Source organism: Marmota flaviventris, chromosome 12 (assembly GCF_047511675.1).
Source record: "Marmota flaviventris isolate mMarFla1 chromosome 12, mMarFla1.hap1, whole genome shotgun sequence".
Classification (NCBI taxonomy): domain Eukaryota; kingdom Metazoa; phylum Chordata; class Mammalia; order Rodentia; family Sciuridae; genus Marmota; species Marmota flaviventris.
Genome location: NC_092509.1, coordinates 56,282,475 through 56,307,849, shown reverse-complemented (window position 1 = coordinate 56,307,849; position 25,375 = coordinate 56,282,475). Strand labels below are relative to the sequence as shown.

At 32.1% G+C, this 25,375-nt stretch overlaps 1 protein-coding gene across 1 annotated transcript in view; it reads right to left on the bottom strand.

The window, feature by feature from the left end:
• LOC114084082 (complement factor H-like) overlaps positions 1 to 25,375 on the bottom strand; it is an 87,814-nt gene that overhangs the window by 22,625 nt on the left and 39,814 nt on the right. The window contains 2 exon segments of the mRNA XM_071619672.1: positions 2,854 to 3,030; positions 4,317 to 4,499. Coding sequence (XP_071475773.1) covers positions 2,854 to 3,030; positions 4,317 to 4,499 — 360 coding nt within the window.

Here is a 25,375-nt window from a genome sequence, read left to right as displayed (position 1 = left end):
TTTGTTAAATTGTGACCTTGAGTTATTCATGGACATTTATACATATTCATATTTGTTGTTTTTTTCCTCATTTATAACATTTTTGAAACCAGTTACTTTTCATGGATCAGTATTTTGAGGACTAGGATGTTTGATTACTATATTTCAGTTTTGTTTTGTATTCTTTTAATTTTGTTTTTAATTTTAAAAATTTTTACCTTATATATGTATTTTTTCTCACTTATCTGTTTCTTTTTATTTTCTTTCTCTCTTTTCTTCTGCTAACAGCCAATCTCCATTGTCCTCCCTTCCACTCTTCCTTTAAATTTTTACTTCTATCTTCTCTCCTCCTCCCTCATAATCATCATATCCCACATCACTTTTGTTCTCTCCAGTCTACTATTTGAAATTGTAAACCCTTTTGCAAACATACTGTTTTTACTGTGGGCAATAATTGATCATATAATTTCTGTTTATTGTGACATTTAGCATTGTAGATGTCATAATAGGAACTGTCTGATTTAAAGCTATATATTGTTTGCATTGGTTATTGTGATTATTTGTTCCCATTTAAACAGTGAGGTACTGGAAACCTTCAGGGACACTACAAGTTCACAAGGCAGAAACTCTGCTGCCTCAGAGCCATATTGTCCCATGGGTAGATACATAAACAACATGAAAAATCAAGGGGAACAAATAGCCCCAAACAAACCAAGGTACTTCAATAACAGAATCCATCAACACCACAGTAGAAGAAATGTCAGAGAAGGAATTTAGAAAATATATAGTTAAACTGATCTGCAAAGCAAAGACAGTATAAGAAGTAAAATCAGAAAGAAAATAAGGAAGTAAAAGATCATTTCAAAAAAAGAGAGATTCTGAAAAAAAAAAATCAAGCAGAAATCCTCCAAATGAAGGAATCAATAAACCAATTTAAAAATTCAATGGAAAGCATCATGAGCATTTTAGACCACTTGGAAGACAGAGTTTCAGGCAATGAAGACAAAATATATAATCTTAAAAATAAAGTTGACTGTGGAGAAAGATGTTAAGATACCCTGAACATAACTTCCAAGAAATATGAGATAACTTGAAAATTTAAAATTTATTGGGATAGATAAAAGCTCAGAGATACAAACCAAAGGAATGCACAATCTCTTCAATGCAATATTAGAAAATTTCCCAAACTTAAAAGTTCTTTTGTGTGTGTATATTTATTTTATGTTGTTTTATATAAATTCTATATTTCATCATATTATAGAAAGCATTGCCCTTAACAAGAAAAAAATGATTTTGACTGTTGAGTACTATCAAACTGCTATATCTATACAGAGATAGTAACTAAATGTGTGATTTAAAGAGAAGTGTGAATGGACAAACCCTGGATGAGAAATACTTGTCTTTGTCTAATAGTTCAAATCATATATTTTAGTGCTGATGAACAGAAATGTTAGTATAGATATTTTTACTCTAAGGTGTTTACTACTTTAAGATTTCTGTAAGTCTGTTTTGATTAAGTGGTTTAGGATAATAATGTAAACATCTCCCCATAGACAAGAACTCCCAGTACATTTGAAATAAAGTTGTATATCTGTCAATCTGTGTGCAGTTTTATGCTACATGGCTGAGGCAAAAATACTAAGCTGTCATTTATTCACTCAATATATGGAGACTTACATCTCCTGGAAATGTGATTATTAGTCTTCATAAAATTCGCAATGAAAAGCTACTTTGACTGAATTCGTTTCTATCGCTATATCTCAGTCACTCTTACTTTCTCTTTTCTTCTGCACATCTTCACATTTTCCATGTCTAGTGACAGTGGAAAAGCAATGAGAATCATATATTCATAACTCTCATTCAGTGCTGGAGATTGAATCCAGGGCTTTGGCTGGGTAAGCACTCCAGCACTAAGCTAATGCACCAGCCTTTTTTGAAGATGGACACTTAGTATTGTAAAAGCTTCTGGCTGCACACAGCATGTATCTGCTTATAATCACATACATAAAACTATTTTTATTAATTGGTTTATTATGTGCCTTAATTCATTGGATTTTGGATTGATTCTCTGATACTGCAATGAAAAATCCAGAAAGCAGAACTGAGTTTGTGGTTTTTTTTTTTTGTTTTTTTTTTTTTATCATTTTCCCCTAACTTATAAAAGAAATTGCTTGATATCCCAAATGGATTAAATTTTAGTGGATGCTCAATCCTGCCAATCAAGTCTCAAGATGTGGTATCTTCTACTACCATTTAAATTTAAGCCTTTGAATATTACAACGGTGTTCCTCATCCTCTTTCCCTCATGCACTATTCAATCTCAATGCCCTTGTCTCATACTTCAAAATACAATAGAATCATCAGTTTCTGATTCTTTTCAGCATTAGATTTACACACCCATGTTCTTTACTTCCTCCTGTTACAAAATTGGATGGTCTTATTGGCAACCCTTACCAGTATTTCCAATAGGAGCCCCATATTGCCAAATCCACCACATTTTTATAGTCTTCTAATTGGACATATCAAAGAAACTACAATAATGTAATTAGATTTCCTTGGCTGCATTGCATGACAGAAATATGGCAAAAAAAGTTACATGGACTATTTAGCCTACTAACCAAAACAATCCTTTGTATACGGCCTACAAGAGGCATTAATTTAACTCACTGCTTTAAAAATAGATTATTATCTTTAATGTTGAAAATACTCCTTCCTCCCAGTTTGTTAAATCAGGAGGACCATCATGATTTCATGCTGTTCTTTAAAAATATAGGTAATTCACATAGGTAATTCAAATTTCTCAAAATTAAACACATGCCGATTTATTTTTTTATATTGAAAACAAAAAACAAAAATTTCTGAGACAGTACTTACCATAACATGTGGGTATATGTGACCATCCATTGTCCTGACATATTATGGATCCTTTGGCACGCTTGAATCTGTTTTCAAACCCAACATTACATTCATAGTCCAACTTGTCATTGAGTTTAAACCACGTGGCGTTACTTTTGGTTTTAGCATTCTCAAATGCTGGCATATCACAAGATTCTAATGCATAATAAAATTGAGGATTTTATTTCTATTGTAATTTAAATGACAATACTAGTAAATCTCACCCCAAGAACACAGACTTTATAAGTAAATATGTGATTAGAATTAAGTACTGTACAAAAATAGCCTAAGACCAATGATAAGTCATTTTTCTGAAAGTTACAATAAATTAAAAATGTTCCTTCATAACCTTTTTCTGATTGCTTAAACTCTCTGAAAAGTTTACTTTAAAAACTTTTTAAAATTCTATTTTATTTAAGCATTTACCTTATGCTAGTAATAAAATAGTAATAAATGCTAGTAATAGAATAAATATGTATTACTTGTTTTAGAAGACTGGAATGGCATTTTGAGAATTAAGATGTCAGACTTATTAGTAGTTGTGACATAATAGAAGAAATGTGGATTGATTAACAAAATATTAATGTATTTTAAATAAGATTTTCTATTTCTTAATAAGAAAGTTTCATAATGGGTTATTTATCAGAATTTAGCATATGATGAGTTTTATAAGGCAGCAATTTGTATCATTTTTTAGCTAGATGCTGTAAGCATAGAAATTGTAAAATAAGGAATAGAAATTAAGAAGTAAGAATGAATATCTTAGTCGTGTCATTTAAAGTATGTTAAGTATTGCTTGCAAAATATTACTGAATAACTTTGAGTTTAATAAGATAAACAGAAATAATCATTCCTAGAAAATCTTCATTAACCTTGGGTATTATAGCAGGAAAATCTTTCAACATAGCAAAAACTGGTATCATCTTGAAACACTCCCTCCTTTCAAATACCTAGATGTTTATGCAGATGTTTAAGGGGGGAGGTTTTTCAGAAGTAGACCTATCTTACAATGTCAAACATATAAGTTATAAAGGTTAAAATATTCTGAGGTTATATACCAAGGCTCCATATTTTCACTAAGAACATTACTTTTATGTCTGGGATCGAAGTCTTTGATATAAGAGGTTGACCACCTAAAACACAGTTATACCTAACAGTGACAAAGATCTCAGCTAAAATAAATGAGTCAGCACCAGAATACACATGAAGCTCTCTGAGTCACTTCTAAATCATAGTATTCTTTAAAATGTCTGTCAGGGGAGGAAAGATGTACTTATGTTCTACCATACTAGCAATTCTGAGAAAAAAAAAATGACGACTTATACTTTTCATCAAATGTTTTTATTTGCCTATTAAAATGAAACATAGTTACATCAAGAAAGAATAAAGTTAAACTTTTGTATATCATCAGGATAATGATACTAATATAACAAACCACTTACTAACACAGGAGGGTTGAGCTGACCATCCATCTTGGAGGCAGGTAATTGATCCCGATGTGTTACCATCTTCAGTTACATAGCCTGGTTTGCACTTATATTGTGTTACTTTATTTAGATTATATATAAAGTCAGATTCAGAAAGAAACCCATTCTTAATTTCTATATCATTTTTTGAACATGTTTCTAGAAGGGAACAGGATAAGGAAAAGACAAGCACATGTAATATAATTATATAAAGACTCTAATAATATGACAGTGCAAAAAATAATGAGCCATTTGTGTCTAAATATCTGGAATAATTATTAATCATCCAGGTTATTGTGCTACAGAAATTAAGCAATGAGTTTCCAAAGATATTAAATAAAGGTCCTTTATGAAATGTTTTCCTTTGGTAAGAAGGTTAGAATTAAACATTTATAATCCTTTCTGAGAAATTATAAGAAGTTTCAATAAAATTAATTACAATAATGTAATTCTAATTACAATAATGTAATTAGATTTCCTTGGATGCATTACATGATAGAAGTATGGCAAAAAAAAGGTCACATGGACTATTTAGCCTACTAACCAAAACAATCCTTTGTATACGGCCTACAAGAGGCATTAATTTAACTCTCTGCTTTAAAAATAGATTATTATCTTTAATGTTGAAAATACTCTTTCCTCCCAGTTTGTTAAATCAAAAGTAACATTATGATTTCATGTTGTTCTTTAAAAATATCTCTAGTAATTCAAATTTTTAAAAATTAAACATATGAAGATTTATTTTTTATATTGAAAACAAAAAACAAACAAATTTAGCTAAAGGATTTAGGGGATGAATGAATCCAGGATCCGACAGCATGCCATAACTCCATAGGCAATGTGTTTATTTTCCCTTAGGACTTGCTTTAAATCTGAAAATAATCTGAAAATACCCAAGCCTCATCTAGCCAATTGGGGTTCCTGAAATCAAGTAATGATCTTAAAGAATCTGTCAGCATAGTTACTACTGGCTCCAAGAATTTAAAATGTCATCATAATTGTGTGCTTAAAACATAATGGATGCATAGAGTTCAAAGAAGATAACAAAGAGCAACATATTTCTTGATGTCCTCAGGCTAAAATGATGATTCCTCAAATTACATATAACTTAACTTGAAACTAAAAGTTGACATCTGTCAGTTATTAGGTTTCTTCCCATAATAAAGCTTCATGTGTATATAGATTAAATAGGAAACAAAAATAAAAAAACATTAAATATGTTTGACTGAATGATAATAAAAACATTAAATAAAACATAAACTAACACTTAAGTAGTGCTGAAAGGGAAATTTAGCATTAAATAGCTATAATTCCATTATTAAAGAATAAAAATCAATAATTTGTTCACTTTAAGAAATTAGAAAGAAGCAAACAAAAGCCAACATGATTATCAATTCTGGGGAAATAAAATAGCAGAAATCAATTGGAAAACAAATGAGACAAAGTAAACAAGCAAGAGTGATTTTGTACAGAAATAAAACTGATGAAGACCAAGCAAGAATAATAAATGGAAACAGAGTTCCAGCCACAAATAATGAAGAAACTGAACTAATAGTTGAAATCGTTTTTGTTGCGGACTGGAATACAAGCAGCACCACCTGAGGACAATCTCAGAGATAAAACAGGAGGAGTTCTCCTGTAAACAGCAGACAGGAAGAATCCAAGCAAAAGATAGCAGTTTTGATAAACAAAGGAAACAATAATCAGTGTTTTAAAGGAGATTGAGGTCACAAGAATTTTTAGGATAGAAAACCAAAGAGGAAGAAATCATAGAGTGAAAGAACTACAAATCTGCACAGCAATCCCCTAAATCCTTTAGCTGAATGCTGACATGTTGTAGGACAAAATTCCATGACACTGGGCAACAAAGAATAACTACCAGAGGGAAGAAAACCACTGGAGAATAAGGTCAAAGATTCCAGAGCACTCACACATTGGGAGAAATTCAATTTTGAATGGTAAGAGTAGAAAGAGCCTTGGACTAGATCACTTAGTAAAGTCGCCTTATTAATATTCTGAATAAACTAGTCCCCGAGTAAAAGCTCCCTGAACCAGTGTTAATAACACTAAAACAGATAAAAATGTTCAAACAAACTTAGTTTTTCAAAGCAAAATTCAAAACTGGTGATCCAGGATGGGGATGTAGCATTTGCCTAACATTTGTGAGGCCCTGGGTTCAATCCCCAGTACTGCAAAGAATAAAAACAAAAACCAGGTAACTGTCCACGTCTCCAACCCCAAACACCAAGAAGTAATGACAAAGAAAAGCCTGTTTCTTCAGTCAGAAGATAGAAGGAAAGTGAAAGAAAAAACAGTTTTGTCAATATCTACTTCCCATCCCACATACACACCAAAACTATTTGGGTAATGTTCACTCTTCTCCATCCAAACATCAATGTACAAACTGTATCAAAATTCTGGAGTGCCACTGAAGCATTATGGAATGAATTGATGACACTAAATATCTGTACAGAAAGGATTAGGGTTCCACATCAATTACTTTAGCCTGGGGCGGGTGGGGGGCTGGAGTTGTGGCTCAGTGGTAACGTGCTTGCCTCACAAGCATGATGATTGGGTTCGATTCTCAGCACCACATACAAATAAATAAAATAAAGGTCCATCAATAACTAAAAAATATTTTTTTAAAAATTACTTTAGCCTCTATCTTAATACATTAGCAAAAGAAGAAAAAATTGAATATGAAGTGTGCAGACAAAAGGAAAAAACAAAGATTTGAACTAAAATAATAAAGCAGAAAAAAGAAATATTACATATAATATAGAATATATACACATTACATATTATGTTATATACACACACTATATATTAATACATGATATATTTATATATAACATATACACATAATATATATTTATTATATGTAATTTACATGATATATAGAATATACACATACATATACACATACACACATAAAAATTAGAAGCTGTTATTTTAGAAGGTCCCTAAAATTGATTAAACTTTTAAACAGATTTGTCAGGAAATAACAAAAGAAATAAAACAGAGAATATGCAAGTTGCCAATAATAGCAATGCTAGTAATGGCCTCACTAATTTTTATGTATATTAAAAGAACACAAAAGGAATATTTTGATTTAGGTCAATGAATATAACAACTTAGGTGAATTAATTAAGTCATTGAAAGCCACAGACTACCACAGCTCACTCAAGAAAAAATAATGACATTAAAAATATGAGTTATATATCTAACAAAATACAGATAGGATCTTTATGCTGAAACCACAAAACCAAGGTGTAAGGTTTCAAAGAAGGTATAACTAAATACAGATATATATTTATGAATTGAAACCCAATAATATTATATTGATAACCTATATATATGTATATATGTATTACATATACACATACATATATGTATATATATATGTGTATATAAAATATATATATATATATATATATATATATACACACACACATACATTGTATGTATGTATATCTCAATCTCAATAAAGAACCAAGCAGTATTTCATGTTTCTTTGTTTAGGGGGTGGGTACCGGTGATTGAACCACATCCCTCAGCCCTTTTTTATATTTTATTTAGAGACTGGATCTCACTGAATTACTTCGCACCTTGCTGTTGCTGAGGCTGGCTTTGAACTTGGAATCCTCCTGCCTCAGCCTCCTAAGCCACTGGGATTATAGGCATGAACCACTGTGCCTGTCAATATTTCTGAAAAAGCTGGTTCTAAAAGTTACATGAAAAGGCAAAGAGACTACAATATCAATACAATTCTTAAAAATGTTTGAGGAAATAGATGTGTTTAATCTAATTTAAATACGTATGGAAGTCTCACATTACCCCACTAATATGCACAATTTCTATGCTTTTATGTCTAAAAATTTTTAAAAGGAAAAAAGAAGGTAGAGGACTTATAAAGAATATTTTGTCTTATATAATGCAATAGTAATTAAAACAGTCAGTGATGTTGTGAAATTATAGAGTAATGAAAGAGAAGGTATAGTCCAGAACTTGATTTATATCATGGTCAATTACTATTTAACAAAGGATCGAAAGCAAAATTAAATCAGTGGAGGAAACATTGTCTTTTCAACAAATGTTACTGGAACAATCAGGCATTCAAAAGGACAATAACAAGTCTCCACATAAGCTCATACAAAAATTAACTCAAAAATTGAATCATCTACTAAAGGTGAAATGTGAACTTTGACAAAAGTATATGACCTTGGTTTCAGCAAAGAGATTGTGAATTGTACTCACAAAAAGACATGTTCCACAAATGAAAATTTTGATACCTTGAATGAAATTAAATATTAAACACTTTGCTCTATGAACTACACAGTTAACAAAGTGAACAACAAAGCTACAGATGGGACTAAAATATTTGCAGCATGTCTACCCAATAAAAGGGTATCCAGAATATATTAAGCAGTTTCAACATTTAGTAATAAAAAAACAACCCAAAGAAAAGTAGGCAAAAGCTTTTCAGAGTCTTCACCAAAGATGTGTAGATAGCAATTAAACATGGTAAAAGAAACAGCAGCATTAAAACAAATGCCAAATGTTTTCTCTAATATAAGGAGGCTGATTCATAGTGGGGTAGGGAGGGGGAGCATGGGAAGAATAGATGAACTCTAGATAGGGCAGAGGGGTAGGAGGGGAAGGGACAGGGCAGGGAGTTAGCAAGGATGGTGGGATGTGATAGACATCATTATCCAAAGTACATGTATGAAGACACAAATTGGTGTCAACATACTTTATATACAACCAGAGATATGAAAAATTGTGCTAAATATGTGTAATAAGAATTGTAATGCATTCTGCTGTCATTTTTTAAAAAATCAATTAAAAATAATAATTAAATGACTTTGACTTTGAAAAAAAAAAAAAAAGAGAGATACCACCACATATGAGTTAAAATGGACAATTTAATGGGAAATAAATCACTATTTCAAAGGGTGAAAAAGTAATATCTTCAAAAGCATCAGACAAAATAGCTCTAATAATTCATATCAAGTCATCAAAAAATGGTATTCTGTGATCCATTTGGCTAATTTTTATTATATTCAGTGACGATTTTAAAGGAAACTATGGACAAATAATACTTATGTAGAACATACTAATTTGTCTACTGCACTCAACTATATTTTAATTAATCTGCTTATTGTCACAATATGATTATGTGAGGTTTAGATTTAATTCAAATAAAAATGACTGTGATTCAATGATGACTAAATATATATTGGCAATAGTGACATCTCAATATGAATATCAACGTGAGATTGGTCAATTACATGACCACCATTGAGTCACTAAAAAACCAGAGCAAAGCACAGGATCCTGGAATTTGCAAAGAAATTCTTAACAATAATTTGAGCCAGATAAACCAGGGATATAAAAGAAAAAGAAAGAAAGAAAGAAAAAAAGAAAGAGAAAGAAAGAAATGTAAGGTAGAGAGAGGTAAAGTATAGAAGAAAGGAAATTTATTGAATGCTAGCTCTAAAACAAAAGCAAGAGACAAAAAATTTGAATTTTTTAATATTAGACAAAATTTCACGTCAAGAGCTGAGAAGATGGTGGGTGGGATCTAGGCACAAATTCCTAGTCTCTTCACAGCACAGAAAGGAGGCAGTGAATGAACACTAGAATGGTGGGTGGGTGAAAAATAAATGCGCTAAGACTAAATACTGTATAAAGTCTGAAACCTGGAGAGACTTGAAGATCGGTTGCCAGAGCAGAAAATAAGTACAGAGTTCCCTAACCTCCAACGTGAACCAGAGTGGGGTAAGAGGCTGTGGGAGTGGGGGTAGGGTGTGGGCAACACAGAAAGAAAAAGAATGAATGGGAAAGCTCTTAAGCTCACCCATTTAAAAATATTTGGAAAGGCAGATAAAATTTGAAGGATGAGGAAAATAGCAATGTTCTTAAAGCAGATCAAACACTATAAAACCAAATTGTGAAAGGAAAGCTGACCCAGGGAGTCTGTAGCTATCTCATGGAGCCCTCAGCTGACCAATCACTCCGCTAAGTCAACACAGCATCTTCCTATGCCCAGATAGCTGCAAATTCAATCAGAGAAAAGTCCTCTGCATCGAGACCTCTTAAAAAAATCCATCTAGAAAGAAGTTCTAGAGGAACCGCTACTAGCCCAAAATTGCTAAAATCCCTTCCACTCCTTCTCACTATGAACAAGGATGTTCAGGTACAGACCTGTGTAGGGAAGTGCCCCTAACTCAGTGCTCTGCTCAGCCTCCCTGTCATCTAGGCAGAGGGGAAATGCTCTGTGCAGCTTCCATGGGATCCAGACAGTGACAGATCAGCAAAGCAGCTTTGGCCCTGAGTAGAGGAAAGCAAAGCCATCAGACTGCATCAGCCCTGACCACCAACATTGAGAGGAGTCACCATAGGAAGCCTAGGGACTGTATCTTTAATCATGGGGCTGGAGGAAAGCTGCTGGAATATCCAGTGACATAGAAATCCAGTTTCTGGATAGTGGCAGCCACTGGAAGAAGCTGCTAAAAGAAGTTCACTGAATACCTAAGTAAACTTAATTGGAAGGCACCTAAAAATATAGCCAGAGGGAGGTCACGCAAAGGCAGAAAATTTCCTGATCCAAAACAGCAGGAATTGACTGCTCCCAGCCTGACCTACAGCACAAATGATGAGTAAAAGGACTGGCTGGCCTTGCCATCAGTCAGAGTCAACTGAAGGAATTGATGCCTGCTGTTAAAAGCAGGGGCAGTGGAAACTAGAACCTAGGTGAACCACCTGAGTCAGGTTACTACAGAACCTAGAGAGCAGCATGGGCAAGGGCAATGCTTCTGCACCACAGAACACCCACAGAAAATTCACAACCATGAAAAGGACCCTGACAAGGGGAGCAGCTACATGGACACAATAGAGCCTGCATCTTGAACTCCTACACACAATAAAAACAACCAAGCCACAAGACTGTACTCTCCAAGCAGTAAGCTACAGGTCCCTGACCTGACAAACCACAACAGGCTGGTAGACATTCCATAGCAAGTAGGGGGTTGGCTCCTGTGCTTCAATAACTCTGAAGCAATCCATACCCAAAAAATAATGGATATCTACTACATGTTTTTTTTTGTTTGTTTTCTCATGTTCTCTTTCTTTCTTGCTTTCCTTTTTTCCTTTCTTTGTTGACCAATCTTTTTTATTTCTTTCTTTTAGCCTTCATTTTAAATTATAGCAACTTTACTAAACATAATAACTACTTTTGACCTATTCCAAAACTTTACTACAAGTTTTAAACCTGGATTTGAGGGACTGTGAAGAACAATATCAGCAAGTTTTCATTTCTCATAAGGTTAAATAATACATAGCTTTACTATGAAGTAATTATAGTAAATAATAATAATAAGTATCCAGTGACATCTCTCAAAGTGGTATGATATTGGGATCAGCATATGTCACAAACTGACTTAAAGTATCAATATCTGGATATTCAACCAACACAGGTCTCTGAAGAGAAAAAAAGCTCATAAAGTAGTCCCTTGCTTAAAAGAAGAAATGAAAACTATCCCAATAGATGGATAGACATAAAAACAATGTGAAAAAGAAGGGGAATGAATCATCCCAAACAACCCATAATGCTTAAACAACTGACTGCATTAATGCTACAGTGGGGAAATTGTCAGAGAAAGAATTTAGGAAATTCATAGCTAAATGTTCCATGAGCTAAAAGAAGATGTAAGAAGTAAAATTAAAGAAGAAAATACAGGAAGTCAAAGATCACTTAATAAAAGAGATATACATTCTGAAAAAATCTGACGTTGAAATGAAAGACTCAATAAACCAAATTAAAAATCCAATGAAAAGCATTACCAATAGAATAAACCACTTTGAAGATATATTTTCAGGCCTTGAAGACAAAATACATAAACTTGAAATAAAGTTGGCCAAAAATAAAAGATGCTAAAAGAATATAAGCAGCATATTAAAAAATCTTGGATAACATCAAGAAGCAAAATTTAATAAGCACCAGGGAGGATAATGGCTCTGAAGTTCAAGCTAAAGAGATATAAAATCTTTTCAATGAAATAATATCAGAAAATTAGAATGAGATGGAAATTCAAATACAAGAGTTATATAGGACTATAAATACACAAAATCACAACCTATCTACTCCAAGACACATTATAATGAAAATGCCTAACATATAAAAGAAGGATAGATTTTTAAAAGCTGCAAGAGAAAAGTAGCTCGTCACATTTAGAGGTAAACCAGTCTAAATTTCAACTGATTTCTCAACCCAAACCATAAAAACCAGGAGGGATTAGAAAAATATATACCAAGCTCTGAAGGAAAATGGAGGCCAGCCAAGAACATTATACCCAGCAATATTGAGCTTCAAAACTGAAGATGAATAAAAATCTTCTGCAATAAACAGAAGCTAAAAGAATCCATAACCAGAAAGCCTGCTATAAAACTTATTTGATGAAATATTTCATGAAGAAGAAATGAAAACCAGCATAAGGAGGAATTACACTAGAAGAATAGATAATTAACAGATAATCAAATCTGACTTAAATATTAGAAATAAATAAAAAATTCAGAATATAAAAATCATCTCTCTAAAATAACATGAATATAAATGCTCTAAGATCTTTAATCAAAGACATAGATTGGAAGATTTTAATAAAAAAACAAGACCCAACAATATTCTATCTTTATCTCATAGTGAAAGACATCTACAGACTGAAGGTGAAATGATGGGAAAAGACATACTATGCAAATGGTACTGGAAAACAAGCAGAGAAAGCTATTCTTGTATCAGAAATGCGAACTTCAACCAAAATTAATCAGAAGAAATGGAAAAGTTCAGTATTGGAAAAGTTCACTTCATATTGCTTAAGGAAATCAGACAACAAATATAACAATTGCAAATATTTATGCCCTCTAAAATGGTGTGTGTGTGTTTGTATATATATATATATATATATATATATATATATATATATATATATATATATATATATGTGAAGCAAACCTTTCTCAACATTAAGTCAAATAGACTACAATACAATACTACTGGCTACCTTTAACACACCTCTTTTATGACTATATTACCATCCAGATATAAACTAAGTAAACATTTTATAGAACTAAAATATTATTAATAATATAGGCCTAACAGGTATGTACAGAATATTTCATCCATCAATAGATGAATTCACTTTATTCTCAGCAGCACATGGAAAATTTTCTTAAATAGACCATAACTTAGATCAGAAAGCAAATCTTAGCAAATGCAAAAATAATAGAGATAATTGTTTGCATTCTATCAGATTATTATGGAATAAAATTAGAAATCAATGATAAGATAAAAAAAACAGAAACCAGTATAACACCTGGAGATTAAATAATACATTTTTGGATGATGAATTGGAAAAAGAAGAAATCAATGAAGAAATAAAAAAAATAATTTTAGAAGAAATCAGAATAGTCATACAACATATCAAAATCTCTGGAATAGTATAAAGGCAGCTCTAAGAGGAAAGTTTATGGCAGTTTAAAATAGAAAGATACCAAATAAAAATCTAGCATTACATCTAAAGGTCCTACAAGAAAAAAAAAACCATCACCAAAATCAGTAGAAATCAGAAAATAATTAAAATCATACCAGGACTCAGTGAAATTGAGAATTAAGAAAATAAAAAAAGATCAATGAAACACAGAGTTGGTCTTTTGAATGGATCAAAAAGATTGATAAACCCTTAACCAAACTAAACAAAGACAGGAAACAATCAAATTAACAAAATTTGAAATGAAAAAGAAAATATCACTACTGAAATTCAAAGAATCACCAGAAACTATTTTGAAAATTTATCATCCAACAAGTTAGAAAACCTTGAGACACAGGACCTACCCAAATTAAACCATGAGGATATAGAAAACTTAAACATTTCAGTGTCAAGTGAAGAAATTAAAGCTGCCATCAAAAGCCTTCCAATAACAACAACAACAATGAAAGCCCAGGACCAGAGAGATTCTCAGCTGAGTTCTACTAGAACTTGAAAAAAGAATTTATACCAGTCCTCCTGAAATCATTTCCATGAAATAGAAATGAAGAGAATACTGCCAAACTCATTCTATGAAGCCAGAATCACCCTGATATCATAACCAGACAAAGACATATTAAGGAAAGAAAACTTCATGCTAATGTCCTTGAACAACATAGATGAAAAATTTCTTAATAAAATGTTGACAAACTGCAAACAAATACACATTAAAAATATAGTGCACTGGGGGATAGTAGAGGATAGGAAAGGCAGCAGAATACAACAGACACTAGTATGGCAATATGTAAATCAATGGATGTGTAACTGATGTGATTCTGCAATTTGTATATGGGGTAAAAATGGGAGTTGATAACCCACTTGAATCAAAGTGTGAAATATGATATATCAAGAACTATGTAATATTTTGAACAACCAACAATAAAAAAATTAAAAAAAAATAAAACATTAAAAAAAAAGATAGTGCACTGTGATCAAATGGGCTTCATCCCAGGGACACAAGGTTGGTTCAACAGATGAAAATCAATAACTGTGACTTACCACAAAAAAAGAGTCAAGGTTAAGAATTGCAAAATTATCTCAATCAACGCAGAAAAAGCATTTGATAAAGTATGGCACCTATTTAGGTTGAAAACATTAGAAAAACTAATGTTTTTGTAAAACTAATGTAAGAAGAAACTTACATATGATAAACCCAAGGCCAACAATATACTGAATAGAGAAAAACTAAAAGCATTTCTTCTAAAAAGGGGAACAAGGCACTTTTACCTCTCCTGTACATCACAGTACTTGAAACTCTAGGAAAAGAAGAGCTCAAATTATCTCTGTTGCTGATGGTCCTATATTTAAGGGACCCCTCCCCCAAAAAAACTACCACAAGACTTCTATAGCTCATAAATCAATTCAGCAAAGTAGCAGGATATAAAATCAACACTCAGAAATCAATTAAGTTCCTATACTCCAATAATTAATCTGCTGAAAAGGAAATTAAGAAAACCATCCCATTCCAATAGCCTCAACAAACAAACAAACAAATAAGCAAACAAAAAACACTTAAGAATCAATCTAAAAGAGGTGAAGGAACTCTACAATGAAAACTATAGAATACTAAAGAAAAAAATTGAAGCAAAACTTTGGAGATGGAAAGACATCCCATGTTCTTAGATAGATGTCAAAGTAACTCTACTATCAAAGGTTCTATTCAGATTCAATAAGATCTCCATCAAAATTCTTTTTTTTAATATTTATTTTTTAGATACAGGTGGCCACATATCTTTATTTATTATTTCATGTGGTTCTGAGGATTGAACCCAATGCTTCACACATGCTAGGCAAGCACTCTACCTCCAAGCCACAACCCCAACCCTCCCCATCAAAATTCTAATGATATTTTTTATGGAAGGAGAAAAATAAGGTCTGAAATTAATTTGTAAATATAGGAGACCCAGAAGAGTGAAGCTGGAAGCAACAAAATTACATCACTCAAACTACACTGCAAAGCTACAGTAACAAAGGCACATGTTTTGGTACTGGCACCAAAACAGTCATGAAGACCAGTGGAACCAAATAGAAGACACAGAGACAAATTCACATAAATACAGTTATCTGACAATAGACAAATATGCCAAAAACATATGTTATAAAAAAGCAAGATAACCTTTTTACCAAAGGTTCCGGGAAAACTCAAAATCCATATGTAGAAGAGTGAAATTTAACCTCTATCTCTCATGCTGCACAAAAGTCAACTTAAAGTGGACTGAAAGCCTAAGAATTAGACCAGAAATCATGCAGCTAATAAAAGGAAATGTAGGCCCAACAGTCCAACATGTCAGTACAGCAACCAACTTCCTTAAAAAGACTCTTAAACTGTAAGAAGTAAAATAAAAAAATCAATAAGTCAGATGACATCAAATGAAAAAGCTTCTGCACAGCAATGGAAACAAAAAGTGTGAAGAGAGATTCTATAGAATGGGGGATCTTTGCCACGTGCTCCTCAGATGGGCATTAATATCCAGAACATACAAAAAATTAAAAAAAAAAACAACTTAACACCAAAAAGAGAGAGAGAGAGAGACAGAGAGAGAGAGACAGAGAGAGACAGAGAGAGCAATAAATGGCCAAAAGAACTAAATAGACACTTCACACACACACACACACACACACACACAAAAGAAATACAAATGGTCACTAAACATAAGAAAAGAAAACTTCACCGCCTCTAGCAATTAGGGAATTGCAAATCAAAGCTGCATTGAGATTTCATTTCTAGTCAGAATGGCAATCATCAATATACAAAGAAAAATAAGTGCTGCCAGGTGCATTGACTCATGCCTCTAATCTCAGCAGCTTATGAGGCTGAGGCAGGAGAATCAGGAGTTCAAAGTCTCAGCAACTTAGTGAGACCCTAAGCAACTTAGCAAGACCCTGTCTCAAAATAAAATATAAAAAGGTCTGGGGATGTGGCTCAGTGGTTAAGCACTTCTGTGGTCAATGTCCAATATAAAAAAAAAAACAAAAAAAACTTAAATGTTAGCACGGATGTGGGGGAAAAGGTATCCTCATACATCTTTGGTGGGCCACAAAATAGTGCAGCTATTCTGGAAAACAGCAAGAAGATTCCTCAAAACACTGGGAATGGAAGCACCATATGACCCAGCTATCCTACTCTTTGGTATATATCCAAAGATTTAAAATCAGCATTCTACAGAGATAGAGCCACATCAATGTTTACAGCAACATAATTCACAAATAGACAAGCTATGGAACCAACCTAGATGCCCTTCAACAGGTGAATGAATAAAGAAAATATGGTATATATACACAGTGCAGTATTTCTCAGCCATAAAGAAGAATGAAATTATGGCATTTGCCAGTAAATGGATGAAATAGGAGACTATCATGCTAAGTAAAATAAGCCAATCCCCAAAAGTCAAACATCAAATATGTGAAGGCTAATCCAAAATAAGGGGGGAAATAAAAAAGGAAGAGAGAGAGGGGGAAAAAGAGAGAGGGAATTTCAGCAAAATAAAGGAAAGATCAGCTGAGTAGATGGAAGGGATGGAGGCGGAGGATGGAAGGACGGGAAAAGGGAAGTAGAGTGGAATGAATTTGATTAAAATATAGCATGAATATAGCAGAGTGAATAACAACACCAAGTATATCCATAACACACTATTTTTTTAAAAAAAGTATAAGTACAGAAAGATCAGTGGAGTAGAGAGAGAGGGGAGCAGGTGGGGGCAGAAATAGGGGAGGAAAGAAGTGTTGGGGACTGAATTAGAACAAATTATAGTCCATGCTTTTGTGATTATGTCAAAATGTATCCTAATGTTACATGTAATTAAAAAGAATAAAAATATTTCATGTCAAATCAAGAAATATTATTAGGCTCTGTTATTTCTTTCATTTACCAGACAAAAAAGTAATAGGATCACTGCATACCAAATATATCTATTCCTTACCTTGGAAGAAATCTGGTAAATTTGTTTTCCCCCAGTTTCAGATGGCTTTAGCCATAATGTAATTTTAGATATGGACTTCCATACCTGGTAACTGAAACAAATTTCTCTACAATAGCACAGAGTAAATAGGTAAGAATTGCAATTTAAGGACTGCACTTAAATTAGACCCACAGGTTATATATTATCTGGTCAAGGAATGCATTTATTTTACTGTAGGTGCAATATAACAAAGGACTGAGAAACATAATATATAATGAACTAAAGTCCTCATGACCTAAAATGTAGTTGATTGAACAAAAAATCGATTGAGAACATTTCTACTTAATAATTTGGGTGTGTGTGTATATAGAGGGGAGTGTTTTAGAAAATAAATGGATAGTTTGCATCAGTAAATGTGTGTTACTCAACATTGATGGATGTAAAACAGAACCACCATTGTAGAGATATTTGAAATACCCTGGGAAAGATAGGGATGAAAAGTAAGGCATGATACCAGAAATTTCAAACATCTTCACTGTTTCTAACCTTTTTAATTTTATTTTGTCTGATCATATATACCTGGGACTTAGGCTGTTTTTGCAGGTTTAGAGAAAGATCAATTGCTAAATATGATATCATGGCAATATTTCTAGTTGTTGCAGATCAAATTCCAAAAGTTATTGCATGGATTATTCCTTCTTCCACTGTTTAAACTAGAATTAATGATTTCTACCTTCTTTTCTACAGAGTGGATGAGAGATTTGTAACCTTATATATATGCATCCCTGCTCCATGTAATGGGGAACACAAGGAGAAATATTAGCCAGGTGGATATTGCTACCATCTTATGACTCAATTCTCTGCTGAACCTAGTGATCCTACATTGGTTGCATTGACATATGGAAACTAAAGAAAAAAATTAATGCTAAATGAAAAAAAGGGAGAATATTGTTAACCAAACAAACAAACAAACAAACAAAAACCCGCCAATGCAGAAAGGAAAAGTTACTATTGCCTTGATACCATGTGAAAAGTTGAGAACAAAAGAATGTACAGTAATTTTATGACAGTATTTACAAATACTCAAAATCATAGCTGTTTGCCTATAGAAATCCTCCCTGGTTGGGTTTTGGGTTTTTTTGTTTGTTTGTTTGGTTTGTTTGTTTGTTTGTTTTTTGCAGGTGAAGGTCTAGAATAGGTACTGGGGGATTGAAACAAATGAATGGATGCACATAATGCTTTACAATGAGGCTAATGGCACCTTAAAGGTAAACACCTGGAAGAGACGTAATATTGTCGGGTTTTTTGGTTTCATTTTGACTGGCTATTTGTATGACAGGACTTCTTTTGGGAAGTGAATTGTGGGAAATATTAACTCCCTGAAACACATGTAGTCATTGTTCAAAAACAAGTCTTGAGAAAACCATATAACTAACAACCTAGACAAAAACAAATATCTGTGGAATGTCTAACTAGTCATATTATCATGTATTACAATACATCTGGACCCTGACTTGGGGAAAAATAATTGCCAGTGGACTAAATTTTTGCCCCTGTCTCTTTTTGTGAATAAAGGTTATTAGAATACAGCTATATTGATGATTTTTACATTAAGACAACATTCATGCTAAAATGCCAGTTGAATAACAGCAACAAAAATGTTTGGCTGGGGCTGGGGATGTGGCTCAAGAGGTAGTGCGCTCGCCTGGCATGCGTGCAGCCTGGGTTGGATCCTCAGCACCACATACAAATGAAGATGTTGTGTCCACCGAAAAAACTAGAAATAAATATTAAAAAATTCTCTCTCTCTCTCTCTCTCTCTCTCTCTTTAAAAAAATGTGTGGCAGCAAAACCCAAAATATTTATTGTCTGTCCTTTATTGTCTTGTCTATGCTGTAGATGATATCTTTGTGGATGGAGAATTCTTTGTTTTGTGGATGACTGTCAATATTCAAATTAAAGAATGCTTCATAAACTGGATCCAATTCAGAATAAGAGTTCACTATGCCTTCCATACCAACTATTAACAAGCTTAGTGCTTGCCAAGGGTACCTGCCTTTGGAATATGCAAACTAATGTATATGTCAGGTAAATACCACCTTTATAAAACTATATGGAAAAGCCTATAATTCGGTTACAAAATATGTTAGTCAGCTTTCCATCATGATGACAAAATACTCCCCCCTCCCCGGCAAAAAAAAAAAAAAAAATAAACATAAATGGGAAAGATTTATTTTAGCTCAAAGTTTCAAGAATTTAGTCCATGGTGGCTGCTTCCATTGCTATGGGCCTGTGATAAAACAGAGAAAGTGGGAGGGGAGACAGAGACAGAGACAGAGGCTAGAGACAAAATGAACTCTTCAAAGACATGTCTGCCAGTAAACTTCTTCTTCTAACCAGGCCCCACCTCCTGAAATTTCTACCATCTCCTAATAGTGCTATCAGCTGAGGATCAAGCATTTATCACACGAGCCTTTGGGAGGCATTCCAAATGAAAAACACAACGTAAAGTACATATTCATATTGTATTCCTGGAGCAGACAATCAGGGGTAGTAACACATTTTATAGATAAATTTATGCTGAAATATTTATTAAAACTCTAATGTTTCTGGAAAGCAATGCCTACATACCAGTAGTTCTTCTCCTTTTGCTTTTTCAATTCTATACATTATTAAAAATGCATGAAAAAGAATGACAATGAGATATTTTAACTAAGAAAAGTTGACCAATAAACAGGAAGATAAACTGTCAGGACAGAATTCTTTTGTTAGAGGAATAATACATTCTGTGGTTATCTCCAAAGATGTTAGGAATTCCAGTGTTAAACGTTGACCAAGATAAGCATGAGATGCAATATGTAGTGATTCATAGTTTTCTATTTAAAGTTCAAAACTCCCCTGGAGACATCCTTTAGAAGCTTATCTAAATACATAGATTTATAGTATAATTAGTTACACAGACAAGTTTTAAGAATGTAATCAGAGGGATGTATACCGCAAAACCAATGGTAAATTTAATAAGATCCTAATATACAAGAAACACATTAGAATCCTATGTGATTTAATGAAAATGGAAAAAATAAATATAATATGTAATATTATTTTTAAATTCTCCTGCTGCCTAAGAAAAAGATTTAACAATATATGTACATAACTCACATTTTAAAAGTTAAAAAGCATTAATGAACAGATTAAAGAAGACCTAAATAAACAAAGAGACATACCATGTTCATTAAATGGAAGAATTAATATTTTTATAATATGATTCTCCCAATTATATACATATTCCCCTCAGTCTCAATCAAATCTCAGCAGAATTTTTATAGAAATCAATAAGGTGATATCAAAAGTAAAATAAAATGGAAAACAGCTAGATAAGGCAGAATTATTTTTAAAAATAATGTATTTGTATTTTATTGCTTCTGCAAAAGAATTCTATTATAACTTCAAACAATACTAAGTTTTTATCTTAAAATTCCAAATATCAAAAATATGCCATGTATATACTAAGTTAAAATTGATATGTTGTAAGAGGTGCATCCCTTTCTGGAAGGTTGAGGGAAAAATCTATTTTCTTGTCATTTCCATTTTCCAGAGACTTTCCCCTTTGTTTGGCTTATGTCCCCTTCCTCCATTTTCAAAGTCAAAAACATTGAACTTCTATCTGACCCTTTTCCACAGTAACATAACTCTTTTGCTTTCTCTCTCTCCTTCTCTCTTTCTTTCCACACATTATCGTGATTTCACCCAGATGATCCAGAATACTCTCCATATTTCAAGATCAAAGTAATATCTCTAAAGTCCATTTTACCATTTAAAGTAATGCATTTCAGATTCCAAGAATGAGAACATAGACATCTTTAAGGAGGCCATTAGTTTGTCTACTACACTTAAGAACAAAGTTACTGTTAACATCAGTAAACAAGACAGAGTATATTGATATAAGAATAAATACATATATCAATTTAAAAAATAAAGGAATAAAAAGCCTAAAAAAAAAAACACAAAAACTGGGCTGGGGTTGTGGCTCAGCAGTAGAGCGCTCGCTTAGCACAATCGAGACCCTGGGTTTAATCTTCAGCACCACAGATAAATAAATAAAATAAAGGTATTATGTCAAATACAGCTAAAAATAACAAATATTTTAAAAAATCACAAAACCTACATTTAACAATTTCTTGACAATTATGTTTCTCATTGCTCAAAAAACACAAATACCACTCTCCCTTATGTTGTATTGTTCAAAACTTATTTGTGTAGATATACCTAAATTGGAAGGAGCCTTTATTCTAGATGTTCATGTGCCCAGACAAAGTATGCAGATTCTGTTATAAGAAGGGGAAAATGGATATTTGGGGACATATGGGTATCTTTGGTACCAGTGAATAAATGCATATTCAATTAAAAAAAACACAAGTTCTAAAATTTTTATTTTTTTAAGAATGACATCCATATAAAAATAAATTCCATTTCATAAAAAACATAACAGTATGTCAATCAACATATGAATATGAGATATAGAAATATTACTGGAAAAATATGGAAATTTGGGGGTAAATTTAGCATTGGAAAAATGATCTATATAAGATCAAAAAATAACTCACAAAAATGATTAATTTGGATTTCATCAAAAGTTAGAATATATGTTACTAGAAACAATCTCTTAGAACCTCAGAAGATAAACCACAAAATATGAGAAAATATGTATAGACATATATCTGATAATGGAATTGCATCCTAACTATATGAAGAACTATCACAATGGAATGATAAGATAACCTACACAATTTAAGTGGGAAAAACATTGAAATTTACAATAAAAAGTATAACAATGTCCCTGCAGATATAATGTCTAAGCAAATATAATAGTGCTCACCATAAAGAGTCAACCAGGAAAATAAAATGAGGGCACAATGACATACCATTACATATATGCCAATGTGGCTAAAATTTTAAAACTGGCCATCCTATTTGTCAGTGAAGATGCAAGTCAATTGGAACTCTTATACGTGGCCAATAGGAATGTATAAAATATTCCAATAATCCTGAAAATCAATGTAGCAAATTCTTACAGATTTAGTCATGTACATATCATATGACTCAGTAATTTCAATTTTAGAAATGTATCCTAGATAAAGAGTAAAAATATGTCTATACAAAGATTTTCTTCAAATATTCATAAAGAGTGCAACCAAAATTACCAAAACATGAAAATACCCCAAATGTTCATTGGTAGTGGAATAGAAAACCAAATACTCATCGACTTGTATAATGATATATGACTTGGTAATGAAAAAAATTAGTTGTTAATGCAAGAAACAACAGAAAAAAATTACATTTTGCTGAAAAAAATAAAGCCAAATATAAATGACTATGCTGTGTAAATCTATTGATAACAAAGTTGTCAAAAGGCAAACTAATCTGTAGTGACAGAAATAACATTGATTACCTATGTTGATGGAATTGAGGGTAGACTCAGTGGATAAAGAACCAGAGAACTTTCTCATAATATTAAAACTATCTCAAACTTCATTATGTTTATACTTATATAATTTATCAAAGTCTTTCACCTTCACACTAAATGCATGTGAATTTCTTTGTATATACTTCATACCTAAATAAAGTTTGTCTTTTTAAAAAGTGAACCCTTAGAAATTGAAAAATGAGAAGGTGACCAGCAAGGGAGGAAGAAGGACCAGAGGAGGTAGTCGGGAATGAAACTGATTAAACTATCATGTGCAGGTATGAATATGTCACAACAAAGCCCATTAGTCTATTTATAAATACATACTAATATAATTTTTAAACTCAGCCCTTAGAAACTAAATATGCAGTTTTTAAAACATTTTTAAATATAATTTAGTTATTGAAAGAAAAAAAGTCAAAGCAATCTATCTACATAGAACATAAAAAGTGAAAAGATATAGAAATAAAAGTTATATGTTCAAAGCAGATTAACCCAAATAACAAACACTTCAGATAGAAAAAATATAGAAAAATAAGAATTAAGCAAAATATGGTTCTGAAGAGAAAGTTAAAAACCATCAAATAAAAGCTCAACACAAATTTTAAGGAAAATAATAATATAAACCTTGTAAAATTTAAAATTCCCAAAGATAAAAGAACATTCTTAGAGCTTAAACAAGTAATGGATAATCCTGTTACCTACAAAGAATAAAGTCAGAAAAGCTCAAAGCCTCTCATTAGCAAAAATGTGTTTCAAAAGACCTAGATATGAAATACAGAATATATATGTAGAAACATATACATAGAAATATACTTCATTTCTAAAAGGGAAAGGTCAATTATCATTAAGCTGTGAATTATTTGTAAATTATTCTGCAGACCCAAGAGAACTGCAAACAAAATCTAAACAGGGTAATTAAAAGTATGTGGTAAGCTAAATTTAAAAGTTTACAGAAGATCAAAGTGTCACCTCCCAAAGAAACTGATACAAAGAAGACTGGGGTGAAAAGTCATGATTAGATAGCGATACTTATTATGAATCTATAGTGATTAAGGTAGAAGATTACTAAAACATTATTTGCTAATGTTGCAAAATAAAATACACAGTATAAATAGTCAGTATCCATTTTTATGATATATGAAAAGGTACAATATTGGATTACTGAGGAAATGTTGAATTTTCCCATATTGTTTTTAAAAGGAAATAATGTCATTATCACGCATAAAAATAACCTGCAAATGAATTAATAATATGAAGACAAGATATAACTTTTAGAATAAAAAGTATGTCTACATTCTGAAGTATTACTATCAAAAACATAAGCAATAAAATACAGTTAATTTTATAGTGAAAGGAACAATATTATTCATAGTAAACATAAAAGAAAAAATAAAAGCCATATAAATTAAGAACACATATGTAATACATATAATTGAAAAAAAAGATATTTAGAATTACTAAGAATCCAACATCAAAGCTTCCAAAAAGATAATCTAAAAAAAAAAAATCAAGCCTCATCTTACAGATTAAATGAACTTCCCATTAGCCCATAACAATGTATGCTAAATCCAATTATTAATAAAAGAAGCACATATCAACACTTCAGTGTTTTACCACTTTATTGCCATTTATCTAGTAAATATTAAAATACAACATCACTTAATCATTATCAAGAACGTAGAGCAAGAATTCAGCATTGACCAGAATGTATATTAGTACAAGCTCTATAGAAAATCCAAAACAAAATATGTACAATTTCCCAGAAGACCCATTTCTGTAACATGTCCCAGAAATACTCAGAGACAAAGGGCAATACTGCAAAAATACCCCATCACTTCTTGACAGACATCTTTTACTCTCATTGTATTCGTTTTTTATTTATAACAATTTTATAATAATTTTGAGTCAAATAATTAATTTCAACGTATATGCATATGACTTAATTTAACCAAAAATATTGTATTCAAATTCTTTTTAAAATATATTTTCTAGTTGTATATGGACACAATACCTTTATTTATTTATCTTTATAAGGTGCTTAGGATCAAACCCAGCGCTTCACACACGCAAGGCAGGTGCTCCACTACT